This window comes from Crinia signifera, chromosome 4, assembly GCF_055691185.1.
Source record: "Crinia signifera chromosome 4, ASM5569118v1, whole genome shotgun sequence".
NCBI lineage: Eukaryota > Metazoa > Chordata > Amphibia > Anura > Myobatrachidae > Crinia > Crinia signifera.
Genome location: NC_139220.1, coordinates 186,788,500 through 186,811,724, shown reverse-complemented (window position 1 = coordinate 186,811,724; position 23,225 = coordinate 186,788,500). Strand labels below are relative to the sequence as shown.

The following is a 23,225-nucleotide window of genomic DNA, read 5'->3' as shown; positions in this document are numbered from 1 at the left end:
ATTCATTAGTTTACAGGGTCACATACAGCAGTACAAAACTTTCACTCCTGTCAGTGGTATAATGAGAAGTGACTGACAGGCACATCTTCTTTTCAGAGCATCTGTCTGTGCACTGGAGCAATGCAGAATTGCCAGGTTTGGGGTCTATTAACACAACTCAATGTGCATTACATCCTTAAGGGCCCTACACACGAGAGATTTGTACCAGATATTAATAATAGGAGATTCGGCATGAGAGATTTCCCTTGAGCTAAATTGGGCCTACACATGAAGAGATTTGTGCCGAGATTCATAATGGGAGATTCAGCATGAGAGAGAGATTTAAAATCTCACAGAGCATGGGATGTACAAGCATCCCTCCGTCCATTGTGCCGATGCTCACCGCAGATGTACTAATCTGCAGTGACCAAAACAAAAGGCAGCTCTTCCAATAAGAACGGCCCTCTGTGATCCCCGTCGCTGCTTGAACTTCCCTTTTTTTTAAATTTGTTTAGAACATTCCCCTTGAAAGTGTTTAGGTGATTTCAGTGGAATAAAAAAATAAAAATAAAAAAAAGTATTTAAATTCACATATAAACGTTGGTGCTATAGCTTCTGAGCAATCATAACCAGCAGGTCTGTTCTATATCGCAGTCCTGCGGGGGCGCGCATTTGTATTGCTGTGTGGCTGGCTGCACACACACATCGATAGTCAGATACTTTCTGAACAGTTTAGTAAAACCATTCAGAAAGTGGCTGATAATCACTCCATGTGTAGGGCCCATTAACTTGCATAAGTGCAATTGTTGTAAGTTTAAATTTATGAGAGGCGATTCAGTTTGCCAATGTAATTTACCACCAACTAGTTGATCCCCTGGGGCAATCCAATTAGCCCCAAAATCAGCTGTTAATGGGGGGTTTTGATGCAGGCTCCAAAAAATGGCGTGCAATTGGTTAGCCCCAGCAATTCAAGTCCGATGATACCACACCCCATATTACGGTAACACCTGCAATTGAAATTCCCCTTAAAGGTAATATAAAAATTCAACCTCTTTGAACAGATTTCATACACAAACAGTAGTGCTAAACCCATGCACACACTACAAATGCACCCTAATTGAGGCACAAGGTCCACATTTTACTTGGTCTGATACTGTATCCGGTTGATACCGTCTAGGTCAGTGATTTTCAACCTTTTTCAGGTCGCGGCACACCGGACAAGACATTAAAATTGCCAAGGCACACCAACAGTTTTTAATCAAATATAAGACAAGTAATAACAAATACTGACATATTGACCTGCGATATTGACCTGCCCCCACAGCGTAATTATACACACATGTCCCCATTGTAATTAAGCACACTTGCCCCCACAGCATAATTATACCTCATTGTAATTCCACACACCTGCCCCCCCCCCCCCCCCCTTAGTTATTCCACATACCTGGTACTCCTTTATTATTCCGAGCACCAGCTCCCCTTAAAAATGCCACACAGTAAATGCCCCTCCTTTGTAATTCCGGGACAGGTATTCAACACATACATTGCACACTTGTAAAATGGCTCCCGTCCAGTCCCTTCTGTGGCGGCCTTCTGCGCATGTGCCGGGACACGTCTGGTGCCTGCAACACATAGGATGACCTAATGCGCACAGGCACGTCCCGGCATCAGCTTCATAGGTCAGCGCTGCGGCGCACACATCGCCGCGCCGAGGACGATTCGCTTGTCCTCCCCCATCTCCTGTCCTGGTGAGTCCCTGTGACCCGATGTCCCGCGGCACACCTGTCAACTGGCCGCGGCACATGGCACACTGGTTGAAAATCACTAGTCTAGGTCTACAGTTAATAGGTCGACACATGAAAAATTATGTTAGCTTGGTCTGGGTCAACATTGACAACAGGATAACATGTCGATGGTCAACACATGAAAAGGTAGACACTAGTTTTCCAGTCATTTTTTTTTTTTTTTTTACCGTCTTACTTCAAAATCCAGAGTGAGAATATAGCAGTGTGCCTATCGCAGTGAGGTACCGTACACGAATACGATGACCATGCCGATAGACACACACACAAAAAAAAATCCTTTGGTCAATTTTGACCCTTTTCATAAGTTGACCCATTGACTGTCGACCTAATAATCCAGACCCATTTTATACAGATCCTAATTACTGTCCCAATTTGTAGTGTATGCACAAAGAACCTGTATCACCTCAGTCTAAAAATTGTGGGTGGGTTCTCGATGCAGCATTCGCTGGGAGAGCTGCGGTTTATATAGAGATCAGGCAGGGAAATGGGGCACGGGGTCCTTGGACGCACACACTTATTGAAAGTCCTGCCTGATGGCTATTATACTGACTTTTACACCAGATAGATTTTCATGATGAACATAAAAAGAAAACTGCTGTAATGCTACGCCTAATCTAAAAATATTGTTGCATCCACTCTTGATCACTTTGAATTACAGCTAAATTCAATCTTCAATGGAAACCCAAGTTCATTGTACTACAGGGTAAATGTCAGACACATTAAAAATGTTCAATGGCCACCTACCTGTTCTAGTTTCCACATGATACTTCTGCCAATTGATTTGAAGATCAAAGTATGTTTTAGTCCAGAAAGCAAGTAATGCAAAAACAATGAGCTCCAGGAGCACAACCAAAGATTTCATTGAAAATATACGACCTGTATATAGAAAAAGAAACAGGATTGTTCAAGAAATACTGCTATGTATGTTTTTGGTTTGCATTCTATGTTAGGGTTAAGTGTGGGTTCATTTGCAATATTTACCTGTAAAAAGTAGGATTTTGGTACTTGCCGTTTAATCCCGCTCTCTAATTTCATGGGTGACACTGGAGAAACACTGGGGGTATGCTAAATGGTGTGACTAACCCTGGTGCTTTAAGAAAAAAACTGCACATCATCCTGGCTCCTCCCCCTCCATATCCCAGCAACCTATTCTAGCAATCAGTTACTTCAGCCAAAGCCCCCAAGCATAAATGAAAACCCGTAATGCTGGGTAACACTGGATGATACACTGGCAATTCAAGCAAGGGGAGGGTATATTGTGAGCCTGTCAGTGGGTGTGCATGCCATATGTGTCTGAACACTTTCTGTGGGGTCTAATGTCATACTCGGGGATCCTTTATCGGGGCACATGGAGTGGCTGATCATTAAGTGTTTACGTTTATCTTGATTGACAGCTCTGTCAGTGTGACTGCTGTTTTCCTGACATATCAGTCATGTGAGTATCCACTTTGAAAGAGGGAAAACCGACAAACAAATAACACGTTGACAAACAAACCAAGACAGGAGCATTCCTCAATGAAATCAGTAGAGAAAGGATTATATGCATTTGCATATTTTGCCCATTCTCACAGGTTATGCATATTTTACCTAAAATCTAGTGATGGTGCATATTTTAGGCCCCGCCCTCTTCCCACCCGCGAGTCACACCACTGCTTTTCCCTGCTGCTGCTGGCCAGGTAGTGGTAGAGTGTGCAGGCTGGGGCAATATGTGCACAGAGTGGGGAACCTTGGATGTACGCTATGTCTGACACTGCTCTAGGCTGCCAATCCAGGTTGATAAAAGTCAGTCAGGGCGGATGCCATTACGAAGCTCCTGAACCTTTGCCTGCCCCTGGCCTGGGACTTTACACCAAGAGACAGACTTCTGCAGCAGAGGAGGAGGGCAGAAGGGTTGTGACATCACACGGCATGGAGAAAATGGTGTGTCACAGTGAGTATGCGGCGCAGGGAGGAAGCCTTCCACTGCGCCGCCCTCACACGCTATGCTGACATTTGATCCATCGGCGCTGGAGATGAGGGTCTGTGCAGTTGATGCAAGAAGAGCTTTGGACACTGCAGTAAGCTGTAGCAGCCAGCATACTGACATCTGCAGATGCGGTGGGCCTATTTTTGAGGTTTATTTGCAACTAATTGTATGCTGATTTTTAAATAAATAAAGTTAATTACTTTATTTTTTTATGTAGCATATTTTAACACTTTTCATGCATATTTTAAGTTTTTTTACATATAATCCTGTCTCTAGAAATCAGCAAATGGGATTTAATGGTAAGTTCATAAAGCCTACTGTACTTTCTTTCATTCATGAGGGACACTGAAGAAACAATGGGGACATCCTAAAGCGTTCGGTCAGGTGTGGGAGCACTTTGGCATAGTGCGAAGCGCCTTACGCCCAAAGCTGGTTTATTTGGATGCAAAAGTATTGAGTTTAGAGAGTTTGGACAACGTATAAGCAGGAAGTTCCTACCAAATGAGTAGATTTTGACCATTTTATTATTGTATACCTGTTTGTGGTCAGAACAGTGAAAGGGATGGAATACAGATGCATGGATATAGATGAGACAAGAGTATATAAAAAGGAGGCAAATGCGCCGCGGTAGTCACCTTTCTGAGCTTTCTTTCCCTTCTGATCAGGTTTTAAACTATGGTCATCCAAGAGAGAAAAGCAGAGAACCAGAGTCAGCAGGTTAAAGAAGTTGTAATTCCCAGTGAGTATGATGAGAACCTGCAGCAGAACCTTTAAAAAAAATATATGAAGAAACAAGTTAATAAAGACATATTATGCCCGAAAAAAATACTTCTATATTCACAAGTGCACACACAGGCGCATACATTTAAAAATATACAGCCTGGAGAAGAGACTTGGGGAGAAAGCATTACACAAGATAAACAGGGAAACATACAGATGTGTGTTTACACATTATTACAGCACTCTCCAATGCAGGCACGGTCTCACGTGGCTCTGCTAGCGCTAGGCAACTTTTGAGTTTTTACCCAAAAATGTTATATTTAATTTGATATGTGACCCCTGTATACCTGCGTGGGTGACAGAGTCTGAATCTGTATACGAAGTACTATGATGCACAAGAAGCTGCTTTTTTAAAATGCTTTGTATGCAAACTCATTTGCGCACAGATATACTAGTGTCATACCAGGAGACTGTGCTAATTAATTTGAGATGTCATAGGTTGAACCACACTGCAACCAAGATGCATATATGGAGAAAAAAAAAAAAGACACCCGGCACTAGCATATACGCATGGGACCTGCCCACTCACCAAGCATCTTATGTCACACAGCATGTTGGGCCTAGTTGTACGAGGACACATCTGTAGTTAAATGTGCGCGGAGAAATGGACCAGATGGATGTACTGCATGTCAAGTCTTAAATGGACTTCGCACAAGTGACAGTATGAGTGTCCAATTTAGCTACAAGAATTCAAATGTACGACTTCACACTGTTTTCATCATTTACAGACCCCAGTCAAGTGATCATCTAAAGAATTATGTTCTATTATAAATAGAGCAGAGGAGAACAGAATTTGCTTTCTGTTGAAAGTCCGCTACACTCCCAACATAGAAAAAAAAAAATTCTAAAAACTAGCAAATGGTAATAAAAAACAAAGAATAAATAAATTAGAATAATATATATATATATATATTTACACACACACACACAGTAAATGGCATATAGAAAATAACCATTATCTGCAATAGATTATATTCTGAACTCTGTGGATGTGCATAGCTGCTTACCTGAGCACAAAATGAGAAGACAGCCAGCCTCCGTGAAGGAAGGAAGAAAAGCCATGGTATCCCAATTTCTATCACATAGGTAGCCACCACTGACAGCTTCTGAAACCACACAGGGAGCTGATGAGCATACCAGGCAGCTGGAGTTGGAATACACTGGGTCTCATAATGGTAAGTTAGTGCTAGAAAAGACAGGTGAATAAAGAAGGCAGGTATTAGTGTCCACTAACGATAAAACGGTCTCACAAATAATGTATTGAACTTCAGCATCATATGGATGCAACTGGGAAACAAATGTTCCTGTATAACATTTACCATTCGTATTTATAAGCCCTTTTCCTGCGAACAATGTAGTTTATGCCGACCTGCCTGTTGTACTCTCAGGCAGCCAGATGTACTAAGACTCGGAAAATGATTAAGTGGAGAGAAGTAAAGTACCAGCCAATCAGCTCCTGCCATGTTAAATGCAGTGTTTAAAAAAAAAAAATGACAGAAGGTGGTTGGTTGGTAGTTTAACACTGTCCGCCTGATCACTTCTCAAGGCTTAGTACATCTGGCCCACAGGGAGACACAAAATGCAGGGTCGCACCGGGACTTTCAAGCGGTTCAGTCCCGGTGCAACCATACATTTTCTCTATTCATCGCCAATATTGCCGATTCGCTGACATCGAGCAGGGGTGGGGCAGCATTGGGGCGAGGGAGGAAGCAGTGTTTGGAGCTCTAAGCACTGCCTCCTCTATCAGTGTGAATTGGAACCGGGTCGCTTGACCAGGTTAACCTGCTGATTTTATTGGGTTTACTGGCTGTAATCGGATACCCTGTCTTGGAGTACTATCCTGCTTTATATCTGGATCGTCCACAGGGCAAAAAATTCTTCTATAATTCAAACTTGGGACACCACCACCTGCACAATAAAGATTACAAGGACGCATACTATCATTGAGGACACCCACCATCTCTTGGGTTACCATCTTCCTGCAGCGCTCCTCCATCCGGCAATGTATATGGACCCCACCACTATCTAGCCTCAGGACGCTAAAATCCAGCATTCACAAGTACCTCCATAAAAGGACACTATCAAGGGAATCCATGCCATAAGTATTACCCTAATTTGCATTTTATTATATGTACCATTTAATATTCCTTTTCTTTATTTTTTTATCCTTAAAATTTTTTTGTATTTTGCTCAACTATGTCTATATGTATTATTGTGTGAAATATTTTATACCTACAAAGTGGCTTTAAATCCACTTATTATTAAGTAAATAAAACCACGTATATAATTGTACCATATTGATCCAATCTTTAGCGCTCCACTTTTTCTCCACTTTGTTAGTGGTAGAGATGAATGAACACAAGTGATAAGAGATGCGGGTATAGATCGTAGTAAGAGAGCTGTAATTGAAGTGCAAGTACACCTAGTGCAGAATTCTCAAGTCACAATCTTGTAAAATCACATAGATATATGCAAGAAATAGAAATAAAGTCAAGCACTTGAGTTCCCAATCTCCAACAAAGTAAGGAGGGGGACAGTATAACCAGGGACATTGAGGTATAAGAGGGCAGCAAATACTCCATGCACGGGCCAAACCTAGCAAAGGGGGAGGAGAAAGAAGAACCTTGGCAGAGAACCTAGGTCAGGACACAGCAAAGGGGTTGGGGGAGGGGGTGGAGCTACTGCAAAAGGACCAATCCTTTCTGAATCCTCAGGGACCTGCAGGAAAGCTCTCCGTATGCAGCATTTACAAGGAGACCCCTGGTGGTCTAGCAATGGCTCAGAAGACTGAGCAGCACCACCAGGTCCGCCAACCACTTCGAACTCCCTGATGATCAGAGCAGTTACCAGGAGAAGGTGGTGGAGCATTTAGCAGAAGCACAACAGAAGACGCAGCTGAATGATCAATGTAAATATAAAAGCTGCTGTTCCTTGACAGGCACAAAAGAAACTGTTAACTTGTGAGCGGGTGATTTACAGATGGAGTGCCTCTCAGCCAGCTCAAGGCATCGCCTGATTCCCTAAGTTGGCGCAGGCTGGCAGAGAGGCGCTGCATCTGACCGGGACGAGCGAGCGTCTCTCACGCACACGAGTTCCTTTCTCGCGGCAGCAGGCTCGATCAGAACGGGGCACTCATGCGCCCCCTTATGGCGCATGGCGAAAGGCGGCGATTGAATCGCCAGGAGCAGCTCTGAGAGCTGCTCCATCTGTATAAGGGAGAGGAGCCTCTTCTACACTATCAAGAGGTTTAACTCCTTGGTACCCAGGTCTTCTAAGACACCATACCACACGGTCCCCAGTGTCCACCTGCGCTGAACAGAAATAATTGGGAGACTGAAGTGGACTTGTCTGGAACTCAGTCAGTGACTTCTTGGCGCAGAAGAGATCAGAGGAATAGAACTATATAGAACACAACAAGAGGCAATATCACATTATAAATCATAATAACAGATGTACCTTTACAAAGTCTTAAAACATAGTCCCAAAAAAAAAAAAAAAGGTACTTGTTTCCTAGCACGGCCACAACGATCATGATCGTGGGCATCGGGAGGAAAAATCGGGGGCATCGCGGCCATCGCATGCACTAAAAAAATCGGGTGCGATGGTACCGACGCGATGCCCGCGATTCCCCCATAGGGAACAATGTTAAATGCATCAATTTACCCGCGATGCCCCCGATTTCCCATAAGAATCAATGTTAAATGGCTCAATTGACCCAAATCATCATAGGGAACAATGGTAAATGGGCCAGAAAACCCAAAAAATACCCCTGAACAGTGAAATGTCCCCCCAAAAGTAGTTGACGCCACCCCGCGATCAACGCGAACCCGAAGCGTGGCGAGCGCAGCGAGCCCGCGGTACGCGTCCTCCGACCTTTTCATACCCCCACTATCCACGTCGGCATGGAGTTGAGAATAGAATAGTGTGGCGAGCGCAGCGAGCCAGAAGCGTGGCGAGCCCCGCGAGGGGACGCAGATACCTTCACGGGTAAACGCGTCCCTTCGCGGGCTTTCACAGGTATCCGCGTCCCCTCGCCACGCTTCGGGCTCGCCACACTATTCTATTCTCAACTCCACGCCGACGTGGATAGTGGGGGTATGAAAAGGTCGGAGGACGCGTACCGCCGCCCCTCGCGGGCTCGCTGTGCTCGCCACACTTCGGGTTCGCGTTGATCGTGGGGTGGCGTCAACTACTTTTGGGGGGACATTTCACTGTTCAGGGGTGTTTTTTGGGTTTTCTGGCCCATTTACCATTGTTCCCTATGATGATTTGGGTCAATTGAGCCATTTAACATTGATTCCTATGGGAAATCGGGGGCATCGCGAGTAAATTGAGGCATTTAACATTGTTCCCTATGGGGAAATCGGGGGAAATCGCGTCTGGACCATTTCAGCCTTTTTTAGCCGCATACGACGCGACCGACGCGATATTGACTTTTTTCAATGCATTTCAATGGGAAAATCGGGGGCATCACGTCGGTCGCGTCGTACACCACTAAAAATCACACCCGATGCCCGCGATTTTGGCCGTGCTAGGAAACAAGTACCAAAAAAAAAAGTGTGGAGAGGAGAGAAAGATACACTGCGAAAGCAGAACACAAATGTTAAATTGTCATTTATAGTGACAGGAGTAGAAAACAGACATATTGCTTATCTGCATTCAGCCATCTCTAATTTGGAGGAAGTCACAAGGGGATTTGAAAGAGCAGTAAAATGAAATAATAATATTAGAAGCACATTAAATAATATTAGCCACAGATTGCAAGTGAAATTGACATAGTACAAACCAAAACTTTGTAGGTTGAACCAAGAGTATGAAGGCTCTTCCAAGCTGTGATTCAGCAGTGCTCCCAGTGAATTTATGGACTATAGACTTAAAAATGGCTGATTCCACAATGTAGTACATACAGTAAAACAGAACTTTACTTATACAACTGGTCATACCTGTGAGTCCCCACCATGTGGGGCATCGGCTGGTTAGTTTCACGACTCCAGATGCAAACATAAGCCTAAACAGCAGCCATCGAACTAGCCAGAAAGTGATGCCATCTTGAGGACCCCAGACATTGGTCTTTGAGCGCAATGCATGTAGGGGTGCTACCAGCACAGCCAGAAACCCAGTTTCTAGTAAAAGACTATCCCTGAAATAGAACATAAGCCAATACATTATGTTTTTTCTCACTCGCTAACGTTTTCATAAGGACACAAGATGGCTTACCAAAGACTTACCACTGGAAGTAAAGGAACACCTGTCCAACCTGCAAGGGACAAGAGTGAGATATAAATGTGAACAACATGAGTATAACCTTTACTTTGCAAACATTTACTGAAGTATTACATTTATAAACAAATATCAATAAAAATGCAATTGCAAAGCAAAATAAACCTCCACTTAAAACAAACAGAAATATGCCTGATTAAAATCTAATGTCAGGTTTCCAAGTTTAGCGGTTTTTGCACATACTGTATATAAAGCACTGACTTATTTAATTAGTTACATGTACCTATTGATGTGACTAAAATATCTCAGCATTAAACTTTAAACGCCTACTACTCACAATCCGTACTGAATTTAGAAGCTGGGGGAATAAACGCCTCTCATGGCTAGGTAGAATTAGCGTAATCAAAATGAATGTACTCCCCAGGGTCCTATACCTTCTACAAACATTACCTATCCAGGTCCCAAAAACATGGTTCCGTGACCTACATAATGCGGTCAGATCCTTTGTATGGGGTAATAAGAGACCGCGATTCCAACACGCAATACTCTTTAGAAGGAAACACATGGGTGGACTTCAACTACCAAACTTCTCAGTTTATTATGACGCCATTATATTAGGTAGGGTGTTGGAGTGGTCGCGAGCAACTGACATTAAGCAATGGGTTCACCTGGAAAATGAATCCCTACCCACACCTATTGAACACTACCCTTGGCAACCTAAGGTCCGGGTCATATCACACCCTACAATAGGCCCCACCATGACCTGTTGGAATAAACTAAGGAAACTTTCCTGCGTATCTTCCCAGCTCTCCCCGCTTACTCCATTGTTCGATAATCCTGAGTTCCCCCCAGGAGTTGCCAGCCACGCATTTGATACATGGAAAAGCCACGGGATTAAGAGGGTGGGCCAGCTGATGGAGGGGGGAAGAGTGATGCCTTTCCCTGCTATACAAGACAAATGGGGGTTGCCCTCATCCGAGATTTGGAGATATTTGCAATTAAAACATTATGCACAGGGTAAGGAGGTGCGCACGGCTGCCAACAGAGCTCTGACCCCTTTTGAGTATATGTGCCTCTCACCATCTCGCCCGGCGCATTTCCTCTCAAGAGGTTATGGTCTTCTAATTGAGCACAAATATACTGCCCTACCTAAATATGCCTCTGCCTGGGGTAGAGACCTCCCCATTGACTTAACAGAAGAGACCTGGACAAAAATATTCCAGGCTACATTTGCCAGCTCTACCAGCTATTCAGTGATCGAAACTCAGTTTAAAGTGCTCTCACGCTGGTATAGATGCCCACTTACAATAGCAAAGATGATCCCCGGAGTACCGGACACATGTTGGAGATGTAATGAAGAGATAGGCTCCCCTCTACACATATGGTGGGAATGCAAACTACTCCGCCCCTTCTGGGATCAAGTACTGTCCATTGCTAAGTCCATAGTTGGTAACGAAATTCCTACTACTCCCTCGTTCTGGCTACTTAATATGTACCCCGGATCAATTCAGACCTATAAAAAATCCTTACTGAAATTTCTTAATAGTGCCGCCAAAGCGGTCATACCAGTACGCTGGCGAACCACCTCCCCCCCCACGATAAAAGAATGGTTTGCTCGTATAGACATGTATATGTCAATGGAGGACCTGAGGGTGCCGCCTGAGCGGACTCAGGAGTTTACAGCTACGTGGTATCCGTGGTTGGAGTTTAAGTCTTCACGACTGTTTTCAGACAACAATTAAATAGCAGGCTTTCAAATTCGCAGAAGCCCCAACCGTACTCCCTCCCTATATTCCTTCCCCCCACTCTCCTCCCACCCCCTCCTCCCTTGTGTTTGTCTTTTGTGTAGTTTAAGTGTTATATATACCAGATGTGAGACCTGTTTAGGGACAAGATTTTACGGGTTTTGCTGATTTGTTATTGTATAAGGTTTAAGGACCCACTCCAATTACATCGGCACTGTATTTTCTGATTTGCTGTCCACATTACCAAATGTTGTTCATTCCACTTTTTCAAAAATCAATAAACAAATAATTAAAAAAAAAAAAAAAAAAAAAAAAAATCTCAGCATTAGATCAGGTTATGCGATATAGTACATGGACCCATGCCAGCTGTTGCGTCAGGAAGTTTCATCTGAAGTCTGATAACTACTCAATGCTTTTTTTCATCAAAGGTTCAGCACTTGTTTGAGGACTAGCAGGATAGAGTCAGGGACAAACCTCTAAAAAGGTGCACGTACATTAGGGCGACTTCTCTGAAGGTAGAAGTCGCCCGCAATCCACTGCATATGTTCGGTTACACCATATGCAGTACTTTTGCATACAATGTATGGTACGCAATCATGCTGAGAGGTTTGGCGAGGCAACATAACTTTAAAGCAGCACTTCCGATCTTGAGGCTCCGATGCGTTGCGCATGGGACTGATGTCATACCCATGAGATTTTGTCACTTTTCATTGAATTTATTGCCCTAGTGCAGGGGTGGGGAACCTTTTAGGGGCCAAGGGCCGTTTGTATAGGGGGGAAATGCCTCGGGGGCCATATATTAAAAAGTTACAGATTGCCCTGCAGCAGCCGTCCCACACACCGGCGGCTGCCGCAGTTTAAGAGTCGCCTGTCTGTGTGGTCCGGTGGCTGTGCAGGGAGTCAAGTAAAGGGGAAATCTCGCAAGAGGTCAGTAGCTGTCGTGAGATTTCCCCTGTACTTGACTCCCTGCACAGATGCCAGGTGGGCCACACAGACCGGCTGCGGGGGCCATATACGGCCTGCGGGACGGAGGTTCCCCACCGCTGCCCTAGTGTATTGGAACCTTACCATTGCTGCTTTTAAAGTCAAACTAACAACAAACCCTGAACAAGTGAACTCAAATTTACACCATTGTGTATAAAGTGTTTGTAAATTATCTGTTGTACACTGGAAAATGGCTAAAAATGATTGTTCATGATTAGTTTGCTAAATGAAATGGCTTTTACCAATTTGTCCGAATTACTATTGTTTGTTTTCCTGCATGTGGGAGAAAATGGTTGTTTGTACAGGTTGAGTATCCCTTATTCAAGATGCTCGGGACCACAAGTATTTTTGAATTCGCGGAATGCACCCCTGGGACCAGAGATGCCACTGAAGAGAATCCCGGAGGCCACCGTGGACATTAGGGGACAAGGTAAGTATGGGGGAATAAAACATGGTTTTCGGAATATTTAACTAAACTAAACATAACCGCTTATTTTCTATTAGATATAAATAAGGCTAATGAAGAATTTATCATGACATCATTATGAAAAAAAACAACCGCATTTAATCATTAGCTTCGGAGCTTTCCAGAATATAAAGCAAGGGGAGGGTTAAGCAGTTCTGATATCTTCTAATCCAAAAACGCACACAAAACAAAAAGATATGACATACCTGATAGAGAGACAGGTAGAGTATCCAGAGCAGAAGAAAAACGACACTATCACGAAGCCAGTTAAAAATCAGCGCCCCAAAGGAAAGGAGAGCGCCAAGTAAGCAAATCAATTCCATGCCCTGCTCAGTGTCCAGCCCCAGATGCGGGCCTAACCAGAGCAATGTAGGGGAGTCTTTCATTTGCTCCCATAAACTTTTACCAGTGAATCGGAGCTTCTTCCATGCCGGCAAGATTCCATCACGGCCATAAAGTCCTGGAGGGGATATAGAAGTTATGACATGTCATGTATAATGCAGATATAATTCTGACAACCTTGGATATAAAATTAGACACTTGCAGTTACAGAAGTTAAAGCTGTACCCTGGCAAATGTTCTCTTTGCTGCAAATGTTTGTTATACCGTAAACTCAAATGAGTCCAAACTGGGGTTTAGCAATCAATTGCCATTTGTCTCCTCACAGATGAGCTCCAATGAAAGCCTGAACAATGTGGCAATCCATATACTACAGATGGAGCCACTGTCATCTATCCCTATAATAGGATTAAGTGAGTAATTGGATTACTCTGCTAATCCCCTACTGCAGTGGTTCCCAAACTGTGCGCCTAGGTTCCCTGGGGTGCCTTGGGACACTTGCAGGGGTGCCTCGGGTTGGTTGTCCAGGACCAATTCAAATTATTTATGGTCAATTATTTCTGGACAAAACCAGTGCTGGTGGCTGTCAATCCTAAAATGTGTACAATCAGAACCAAATCCTGCCCTTTACCACATAACTGAACCTAAGAAGCACATATAAACACAACCTACTTAATTTGATATATATTTTTTGGGGCCATGGGGTGCCTTGGAAAAATTCTGATACTCTAGGGTGCCGTGATTAGAAAAAGATTGGGAACCCCTGCCCTACTGTATTGTTCTGTGTATTGTATTGCAGCTGAAAACAATAGGATAGCCATGACTAGCCATGCTGAGCCATGGCCTAAGGAAGATAGTTGAGAGGGGCTCCTACTGTACTACACATTATGACGCATTTATCCTGACTTGCCTATGCCTGAAATACAATTGTATGACCTGACATAAAAGCAGTTGTATCCTAGTGATTTCATCACTTATAGGCATAGGCAAATCTAGGGGGTGGTCCAGGGGTGCACCGGACCACCCATTAGCCCAGCTAATCCCTTGTAGCTGAGGGATAGGGCTTTCCAACGAGCCCAGCCCCGTGTCTCTAGCCCCCTGGGAACCGGAGATACTGCCAGGCAAAGCTGGAACGTTTTCCCCATAGGATAACATGGAACCCGCTAATTCCGACCCCCACCCAGTTCAACGGCTGCCAGATCCCCTTTCGGCATCACTGAAGTTCGAGGTTGATCTACGTCGAACCCAAATCGTTGGGCCTTCAATCTGATACCAGGCTGGATCCATATGGGTTAATTGGTTCCAGGGATATTGAGGTTAAACAGTTTGTTTGTTTTTTTCATTTCTTAAATGTAATTTCATGACTGTTTATGTTCTTTGAGGGCAGATTTCTCTGGAACCAAACAGCCCAGTTTCAGGGTACCAAAATCATTCGAAGCCAATTCAAAAGTTCTTCAATATGATACTGGTCACATGCAAATGGGTCAGTTGGTTCCGAAGATATAGCTGGTTGGTTAAAGGGGGGGTAGGGAGAGGGGAGTGTTTGTCTCTCCCCCTCACACCAGAAAATGCAGGGACTAAGGGGCTGGTGTATAAGGGGTCAGCCTGGGAATGTCCCTGCATGATCCTGGGACCATATTCCCGGGTAAATCCCTGCATTTTCTGTTGTGAAAGGGGTATTTTTTCAAACAGACGTGACCTGCAGTGCTCTGAATACAGCTGGGCAGCCCCCTGCTCTCTGCCCAGCTGTCAATGACTGTCACCCCTGCAGCTTTCACTCCAATTCTTCTCCCCGCTTTCACCTCAGCCCCCCCCCCCCCTTAATCATGTGGTGCCTGTGCCCGGCGTGCTCCCCCGACGTCACGCACAACAACGGCGCGCACAATATTTCAAATGTCCACTCGGCTAGAGGGGACACCAGGAGGGGAGTGGGAGCGTGATCTGCGCTGCGCTCTGCTCCTCTCTCCATAAAAGCAGCTGCACCGATCTCCATCTCTTCCTGCAGCAGCAGCAGCGAAGGCTATTATAAAAATTTACAGTAAGTGGCACTGTTGGGGGCATTGCTTAAGGGACGCTACAAGTGGCGGTATGTGGGGGCATTCGGTAATGTGTAATGGGTACTATGGTGTGCGGCATCATGTGTAATGGGTACTATAGTGTGCGGCATCATGTGTAATGGGTACTATGGTGCCATCAAGCAAGAACCCCCTAGCAATGAGCACGTAGTTAAGCAGCACTTATGTGGCAAATATGTAATGGGCATTAAGGTTTGTTATATAGTATGTAATGGGCATCATGATGTGTGGCACAATGTGTAATGGGCATTATGGCGTGTGGCTTTATGTGTAATGGGTATTACGGAGTTTGCTAAAATGTGTAATGGGCATTACTGTGTATGGTCTAAAGTGTAATACCACCACGCCTCCTTCCCATGAGGCCACGCCCCATTTTTGCCACGCGTCTACACCGCGCAAAGGTCCCCCTGCTATTATGTCTAGATCTGGGACCACCCATTACCATAATTCTAGATTTGCCTATGCTTATAGGTCTATGGGGTTGGTTCAACTGTTTCCTGATGCCATATTTCCAAGTGTACTTATACTTTGTTCTCATGAGCATTGAAACAGAGCTCGCCAAAGTAATACATCCAATTAATACAAAATAAATATAAAATGAAGTAGATTGTGTTTATATGTGATTCTTTGGTTCAGTTATGAGTTGAAGGGTAGGATTTGCTTCTGTTTGTTTGTAAACATATGTTATGATTGGCAGCCACCAGTGCTGGTTTGTCCATAAATAATTTATCATAAATAATTTGAATTGGTCCTGGACCACCAACCCTTGGAACTCCTGCAAGTGTCCTGAGGCACCAATGGGAGCCATGGCACACAGTTTGGGAACCACTGCTCTAAGGGATATGCTATAGTGAGGTAGAAAGGTAGGATGTACATTAAGCATTATTTGTGAAAATGTCTTAACATTGATTAATTCCAGTTTTCTCTGAAAAGTAAATATAGAGCAGTAACCTGAGTTTTCAAATAACAGACTCTCCCACCACCCTCCAGCCAAGATCTCCTATTAAAATAACCTAAAAAGGAGGAAACATGAAATATTTGCACCATGATATACATGCAATTTTTCCTATTTTTAATCACAGGCTGAAATCACCTTATTCAGCTAGGTATACAATTAACAGGCAGATTTACAATAATTGGGACATTGGGCTGATTCATCATATAGTGTGCACAAGCAATCATTTTGTCGTTTCAAAGATAAACCACAAACATTCAAAAATCTCAGCCACAATCTCCTGATATTAAGCAGCGTGCTTGAATTCTCAATCTCACCAGATTTCCTTTATTTTCCAATAACTATGTAATTCTTCTTGTAGTTTCATGTGTATAAGGTGCTGAGATATTCGTACCTACAAATTCTCGAAAAATCATCCGATTGTCAGGCCAACCACAAAAATCTGACAGCATTTATCTAACTTTATACAGTCCCTTTGCTCTAGGGGCCTAATTCAGCATGAGTTTACAGTTTTGGGAAAATTCGAAAAACTACAACTTCTTCCACTAGCATGCGGGAGGCTGACACGCAGAGGGCATGGCCGGGTCCCTTCCTGAGATGCCAGTGCACAATCTTGCAATCGCATAGATGAGAACACATCGCTGGATAAAGAAGCACTCGCATATTTAGGGTAGCACTTTGCTTGCAAAGCTTAGCTGCGAAGGCAGTTGCTGGATCGCCATTTTTGCCATCATAGCAGCTGCATAAGGCAGTACTCAGCCGCTGAATGTGGTCCAGCCACGCCCGTTGTCCAGAACGAACCCATGCCGTGTCACCACAACGTTACCACCCCTTATGCTGGGTACACACCAAAACGATTTTGGCACAATCCCATCAATCTGGATCCAATTCAGACAGATTGGATGCAGATTTGGTCAAAATCGTTTGGTTGGATCTGAATTGGATCCTAATCCGATCCTACCTGCTGCAGGTAGGATCTGTAAAAGATCCATTCATCTGAATACAGAGGGGATTGGATCGTATGCAAATCGTACGATCCGATTTGCATACTATTTGCATCCAATCCAAATCGTTTTGGTGTGTACCCAGCATTAGACTATGGATGCATTTTCCTAAATGTAACACGTTATTTTATTTATTAACAGTTTCTTATATAGCGCACACATATTCCGCAATGCTTTACAGAGAATTTTTGAACACTCACATCAGTCCCTGCCCCAGTGAAGCTTACAATCTATATTCCCTACCACATGTACACGCACACATTCTAGGGTTACATTTTTTTGGAAGCCATTTAACCTACCTGTATATCTTTGGATTGTGTGAGGAAACCGGAGTACCCGGAGTAAACCCACGCAAGCACGGGGAGAATATACAAACTCCGCACAGTTCAGTCCCGTGGTGGGGATTGACCCCATGGGCTCATCACTGTGAGGCGGTAATGCTAACCAATACACCGTCCGTGCTGCCCCAAGTTCTTGTGCAGAATAGCGAAAAACTGCAAATAGCGATTTATGTGTAATAAGGCCCTAAGTCAGCTGCTATACTTTCAGGTGAAAAACAGACATTTGTAATGTAGGTAGCAGTGTAGTAGTAGTGTTCACACTAGGCTGTTTTAGCTGGGTGCTGTACCCTACCCTGAGGGGGGGGGGGGGGGGGGGCAGACTGACGTGAAGAATCACCAAGTGCACTAGTAAGTGTGCACACCACAGATTTCCGGGGAGGTCCCGTGATTCCCACCTTTTTCTTCATAAATAGTGATAGTGTTCATTCTAGCACTCGCCATCTTTGAAAACCCATGCAGTTCTTCTTCCCTGCCTGGGGTGTCGCTGTCTGATGTAGTGCTTCTTGCACTACATATGCTATACATGTATATGGTCTGTATATCAGCACTGATATGCAAACCAGACCTGTGCCACAAACACCACAGCAGACAGTGACACCAGAGGCAGGGTAGAGGAACGACAGAGGATATCGCTAGCAAGAGCCATGCAGCATGGCCTCCGCACTCTCTCCTCCATTGCTTTGGGCATCCTGTAAAGGGGCCTACACGCGTAGCGATGCTGAAGCATTCTGAGTGATGCTAGATAACTTCAGCATGATCGCTCAGCACACAGCGATGTGTCAGCGCTGTGCGATCTATCAGGGCTGCACATCGCTATACCGTGACATACGGCGCGAAGTAAGGGCATTTTCTAAGCACCTGTATATTTGCTAAGCGTGTAGGCCCCATAAAGCAGCAATAAAAAATAAAATTGCCTCACCCTGAAGATATACACAGGAATCTCAGCGAGTAGATCATGGATGTCTACACATTATCTACTGGTGCCAGCAATGACCCAGTGAACGGGAGCCAAAAACAAAGTGGAGTTACTGTGACATGCAAATATTTGCCAAAAGCAAGAGTGTGATGGAGACCAGGTTACACAGCCTATTTTAACAAAAGTGTAGAAGATCAACCCATGATTCATGTTAGATGACTGCCATAATTGACAAATGCCAGAATTGCCAGTTCAGGCCTGTGCAAAGTGAATGTGTGTGTGCAGATTAATTTGCCTACATAGTTTTACTATATACTGTCACTAGAAATGCAAGGTGAAGGCAATTACCATTTCAAAGGAGAGGTTAGAAAATTAATCAGGCCATTAAGTGTATGCTGACTCAATGCTGGAGTTTGATTGCAGAGAATTGGAAAGTTGCTTATCAGTAGCCTTGAGGAAATTTAGATGTTCCATGCCAAAAGAAGCACAATACTAGGATGTGAACCATTGCGGGACAGTGTACCTTAATATATTCTATGCTAAATGAAATGTAGGATGCAAGCATAAAAAAGGTATACATACACTCATGTATATTATTTAGAAGAAAAATGTACTCAAGAACGTTTCTCAGAATCCTAGCAAAAATAATAAAAAGCAAAACAAGCATAAGTAATAACTTAAGTGAATATGTCTTATGAATGTGCCTGACCACCCTTATTACTTTAAGCCAATGCATAAAAGGTGATTAAACAATGTTTAAAAGTTTGATAATACATAATAAATTAGAATTTTTAAATGAAGTGTCAAAATACATAACTGTTGCAATACTGTATCACCCACCAATCTTAGGTTGCATGGTCACTGAATGCAAAATGTGGCTATCTATCATCAGTATATAATGCTATTATAATAACAAAGTGCGGAACAAATACATATAGCCGACAGGCTGAGAATGCCGCTACATATAGCACTACATCTTCACCTGCATCTGCAAAATCCGAAGATGCACAGCAGCATATGCGTACCACTGAATGTATGCCCTTACCTGGGATTTGCGTGTACAAGGAAAGGAATGCACAGAAATAGATGGCGCTCAGCCCCCATAGGAAGGCACCCCGAGCAAAACGTTGCTCCCTCATATCCGCAGCAGCACAAATGCCTCTATCGGTGCAGCTGTCTGGTGAGTCACAACGTGGTGGAAGAAGGTGCACACATGCGCGTTACCCACAGCCGCTCGCCCATGTCGGTGCGCATGCGTGTAATCTGAGCCGTAACCGCTGTAGAGGTGTGATGTGATTGCTCGCTGGTTTCTTAATGTAAAGCTTAGCGCAGGCGCAACAATAACGGCAGCGTCAGCACAAGCAGCTTTCTTATAAAAATGCTAAAACAAAAACGGAATTACGTGATACAAGCAGCCAGTGCATCATTGTGATGCCGGAAAGTGGAACTATTGTATCAGACTGGAAGCAACTACCTCATATTTTTATTAAGCCTGAAGTGATAAAGTACATGCCAATCAGCTCCTCACTGTCATTTTTCAAACCCTACCTGTAACTTGTCAGGAGCTAATTAGCTGTTACGGTACTTATATGTTAGCCAGGCGCCCGGCTACGCTACGCTGACAACGTACTTTGGCTACGTTATCAGCGTAGCCATTGCCGGGCGGCCGTCTAATCTCGGGCTTGTGGAGATAATTTCAGAAAGTGTGGCGAGCGCAGCGAGGCGAGAGGACGCATATGTGCGTCCCCTCACGGGCTCCCTGCGCTCGCCACGCTTCAGGCTTAGTGGCTCGCTGCGCTCGCCACACTTTATAAAATGAACTCCATGCCCACGTGGGCCCTGGGGTTATGACGTGGATAGTGGGCATATGATCCTTTGGGGGGTATTCAATGTGCAGCCGCAATTTCCGGCATGGGAAATAGCAGCGGCTCCCTATTCAATGCTGTCTTTAGCGACAGCATTGAAGCGGGGTCACGGCAGAACGGGCCCGACTTTAGAAGCTGTCGGGCCCCTTCTGCCGATAACAGCCGTGGATTGTCGCGATCCCAGTTGTTTTTGCGGCCACGCCCCCTTTGCGCCGATCAGCAGCCGGGACATTGAATCCCGCCTGTCGTTCAGCTGTCGGGCTGACCGCAAACAGGCCAGGATCACGGCTGTCGGCAGGGATCGACAGCCGTGATCCTAGATTGAATACCCCCCTTTATGTGTTAGCAGGGCTCCAGTTACGTAATTTGCGTAATTTACGTCATCTGTATAAGTTACGTAGTTTACGTAGCCAGCATAGGTGTATTGGTATTCTCAAAACCACTACGCAAACTACGTCGTAACGGGCGCCCAACTAACATATAAGTACCGCTGTTACTTTATCACCAGACACTTTATAACTTCATCAAGCTTAATAAATCTACCCCTTGTGCTCTGGGGGAGGGGGGACAGGGTTTATTTCTACTTATGATACAGACCGCACAGGGTATGGGTAAAAACCGGACCCAGAAAAGACACCCCCAAGATGGGACGCCCCCCAGACCGGACACTACAAACTCCGGACTGCAGATTTTGATGTCCGGTCCAGCATCTTGTCCAGGTCTGGTTTTTACTAGTCCCGACTGCACATTAGTATCGTAAGGCCCCTTAACATGGTGACTTTGACTAACTTCCCTTACAAATTTGACTATACTATACTCAAAATCCTATGGAATAAATAGCCAAAATTCACACCATGTGTACACAGTCTAGATAGACTGTGTAGTATAGTCTATTTGTACTATACCGGAAGGAGGGCCCCCGGCAAGCGTTCATCGCCACCGGAAAATGCAGGCACCCTGCATCCGCCAATATCGGTGGCTGACGGATAGCACTGTGTGTACACTTATTACAAAATTGTTATGTTTGTTAAATAATGATGGGCCTAAACTACATTTTTGCCCAGGGCCCCAGGTTTTACCTACCCCATAAACGGTATTTCTTTTAAACTATTGATTGGTTTAACTTGATATTATTATTTTTTTACTTAATTATGAGCATGATCAGACATCGAGATACATGTTTAATATTTTATTGTTTGAAATACACATAGAAACTCGCTTTCATGCAGAAGTACAACTAGAATATGTATTAAGTATAGCACAAACCTAAAAGGCTGGTGCTCCGGATTCTTCCATTTCTCAAGAAAACCCTGTAGCTATCTTTTTAAGAGTTGAAGTGGCAATTTGCAGTATGGAGATAGGAGATATATAAGGAAAAACAAACATTTTATTTATTCATTAATTTATTTATTTCAATAAAACATCACAACAACCAGTCATATGATATATAAATATATATGTTTACAGTTTGTGACACACTTTGATCAGCTACGCAATATTTTGGGGTGCCGAACGGTGTCCCGACAGCCATTTACCCGACGTCGGGATTCCGACTGTCAAAACACCGACAGCCGGGTGCCCGACGGCCACCGGCTATTCCTCGTGGGGGTCCACGACCCCCATAGAGGGAGAATAGAATAGGTGGATGAGCGTAGCGAGCCACCGTGCCCGCAGCGTGGCAAGCACAGCGAGCCCGCAAGGGGCTTTGTTGCGCTCACTGGCCAGTCGGGATCCCGACATCAGGTTTAATGACTGTCGGAATCCCGACTGTTTGACCCCTATACCACACCCGGAATATTTTGGTCCCTATCATGCTGCCGGGCAGGCATTTAAATTTGTCTACCCAGATGTAACATTAGCAGAAATCCTGTATACACAGTACAATACCCTATATCTGATGATATGCCATCTGCGCGAACTATAAGAATCTATATTATATCTGAAGATATATTGACCACAAGCAGTGTTGCAGAGCCAACATATGTCAGTGAATAACGTCTTTGGTACACACCCACTGATTTGTCAACTATATATCACCAGGTGGTGATACATAGGCCAGTGTGTATCCAGCATACAGTGTCCCAGTTCAATTGCCCATGCAGGGCCGGTGCTAGGGGGTTCGGCGCCCTCCTGCAAACTATAAATTTGCGCCCACCCAAGCTTCACAAAGGGACAGCGCACACCGAAAGAAAAACGTGTAATCTCACAAGGAAGGGGAATGGGCACACAATAGTACTCTCACTCCAAATTACACCACATAGTAGCACAATTTTGGTGCCATGAGGTAAAAAAGAGGGAGACTTTGCGCCGTAGGCGCGCTAAAAAATGTAGGAGCGTGGCTTCATGAGGAAGGGGCTTGGTCACATAAATGTACCAATTACACCGTAATCCCCATAACACATTATGCTTCACACCTCAATGCCTATTACACATTATATCACAGTAATGCAAATTATACATTATGCCACACATCATGATTCCCCTTACATAATATGCAGCACACCATAATGCCCATTACACATTATGCCACACACCCTAATTCCCCTTACAAAATATGCCATGCATCCATATGACATTGACACACATTATGCTACACATATTGCCCCGAGAACTCCTGCATATGCCCATATTTGAAGGGCTGCTTATTCATAACGCCCACACCAGTTGCCAAAAGTAGTTGCTCTGCTTATACATAGTGCTCACACCAGTTGCCGACATTAGTAGCACTGTGTAACCATATGACCACACCAGTTGCCGACAGCAGTAGCGCTGCCTATACACGTGC

General features: G+C 44.3%; 1 protein-coding gene across 1 annotated transcript in view; it reads right to left on the bottom strand.

Annotated features, from left to right (window-relative positions):
• LMF2 (lipase maturation factor 2) overlaps positions 1-19,854 on the bottom strand; it is a 39,395-nt gene extending 19,541 nt beyond the window's left edge. Inside the window, exons 1-7 of the mRNA XM_083183219.1 lie at positions 19,621-19,854; positions 13,152-13,405; positions 9,759-9,787; positions 9,474-9,670; positions 5,538-5,716; positions 4,386-4,518; positions 2,529-2,660 (exon numbers count right to left, since the gene is read on the bottom strand). Of these exons, the coding sequence (XP_083039345.1) occupies positions 2,529-2,660; positions 4,386-4,518; positions 5,538-5,716; positions 9,474-9,670; positions 9,759-9,787; positions 13,152-13,405; positions 19,621-19,714 (1,018 nt within the window). The 5' untranslated portion in view covers positions 19,715-19,854. The remainder of the gene's footprint in view (positions 1-2,528; positions 2,661-4,385; positions 4,519-5,537; positions 5,717-9,473; positions 9,671-9,758; positions 9,788-13,151; positions 13,406-19,620) is intronic.
• Between the last annotated feature and the right edge of the window lie 3,371 nt (positions 19,855-23,225).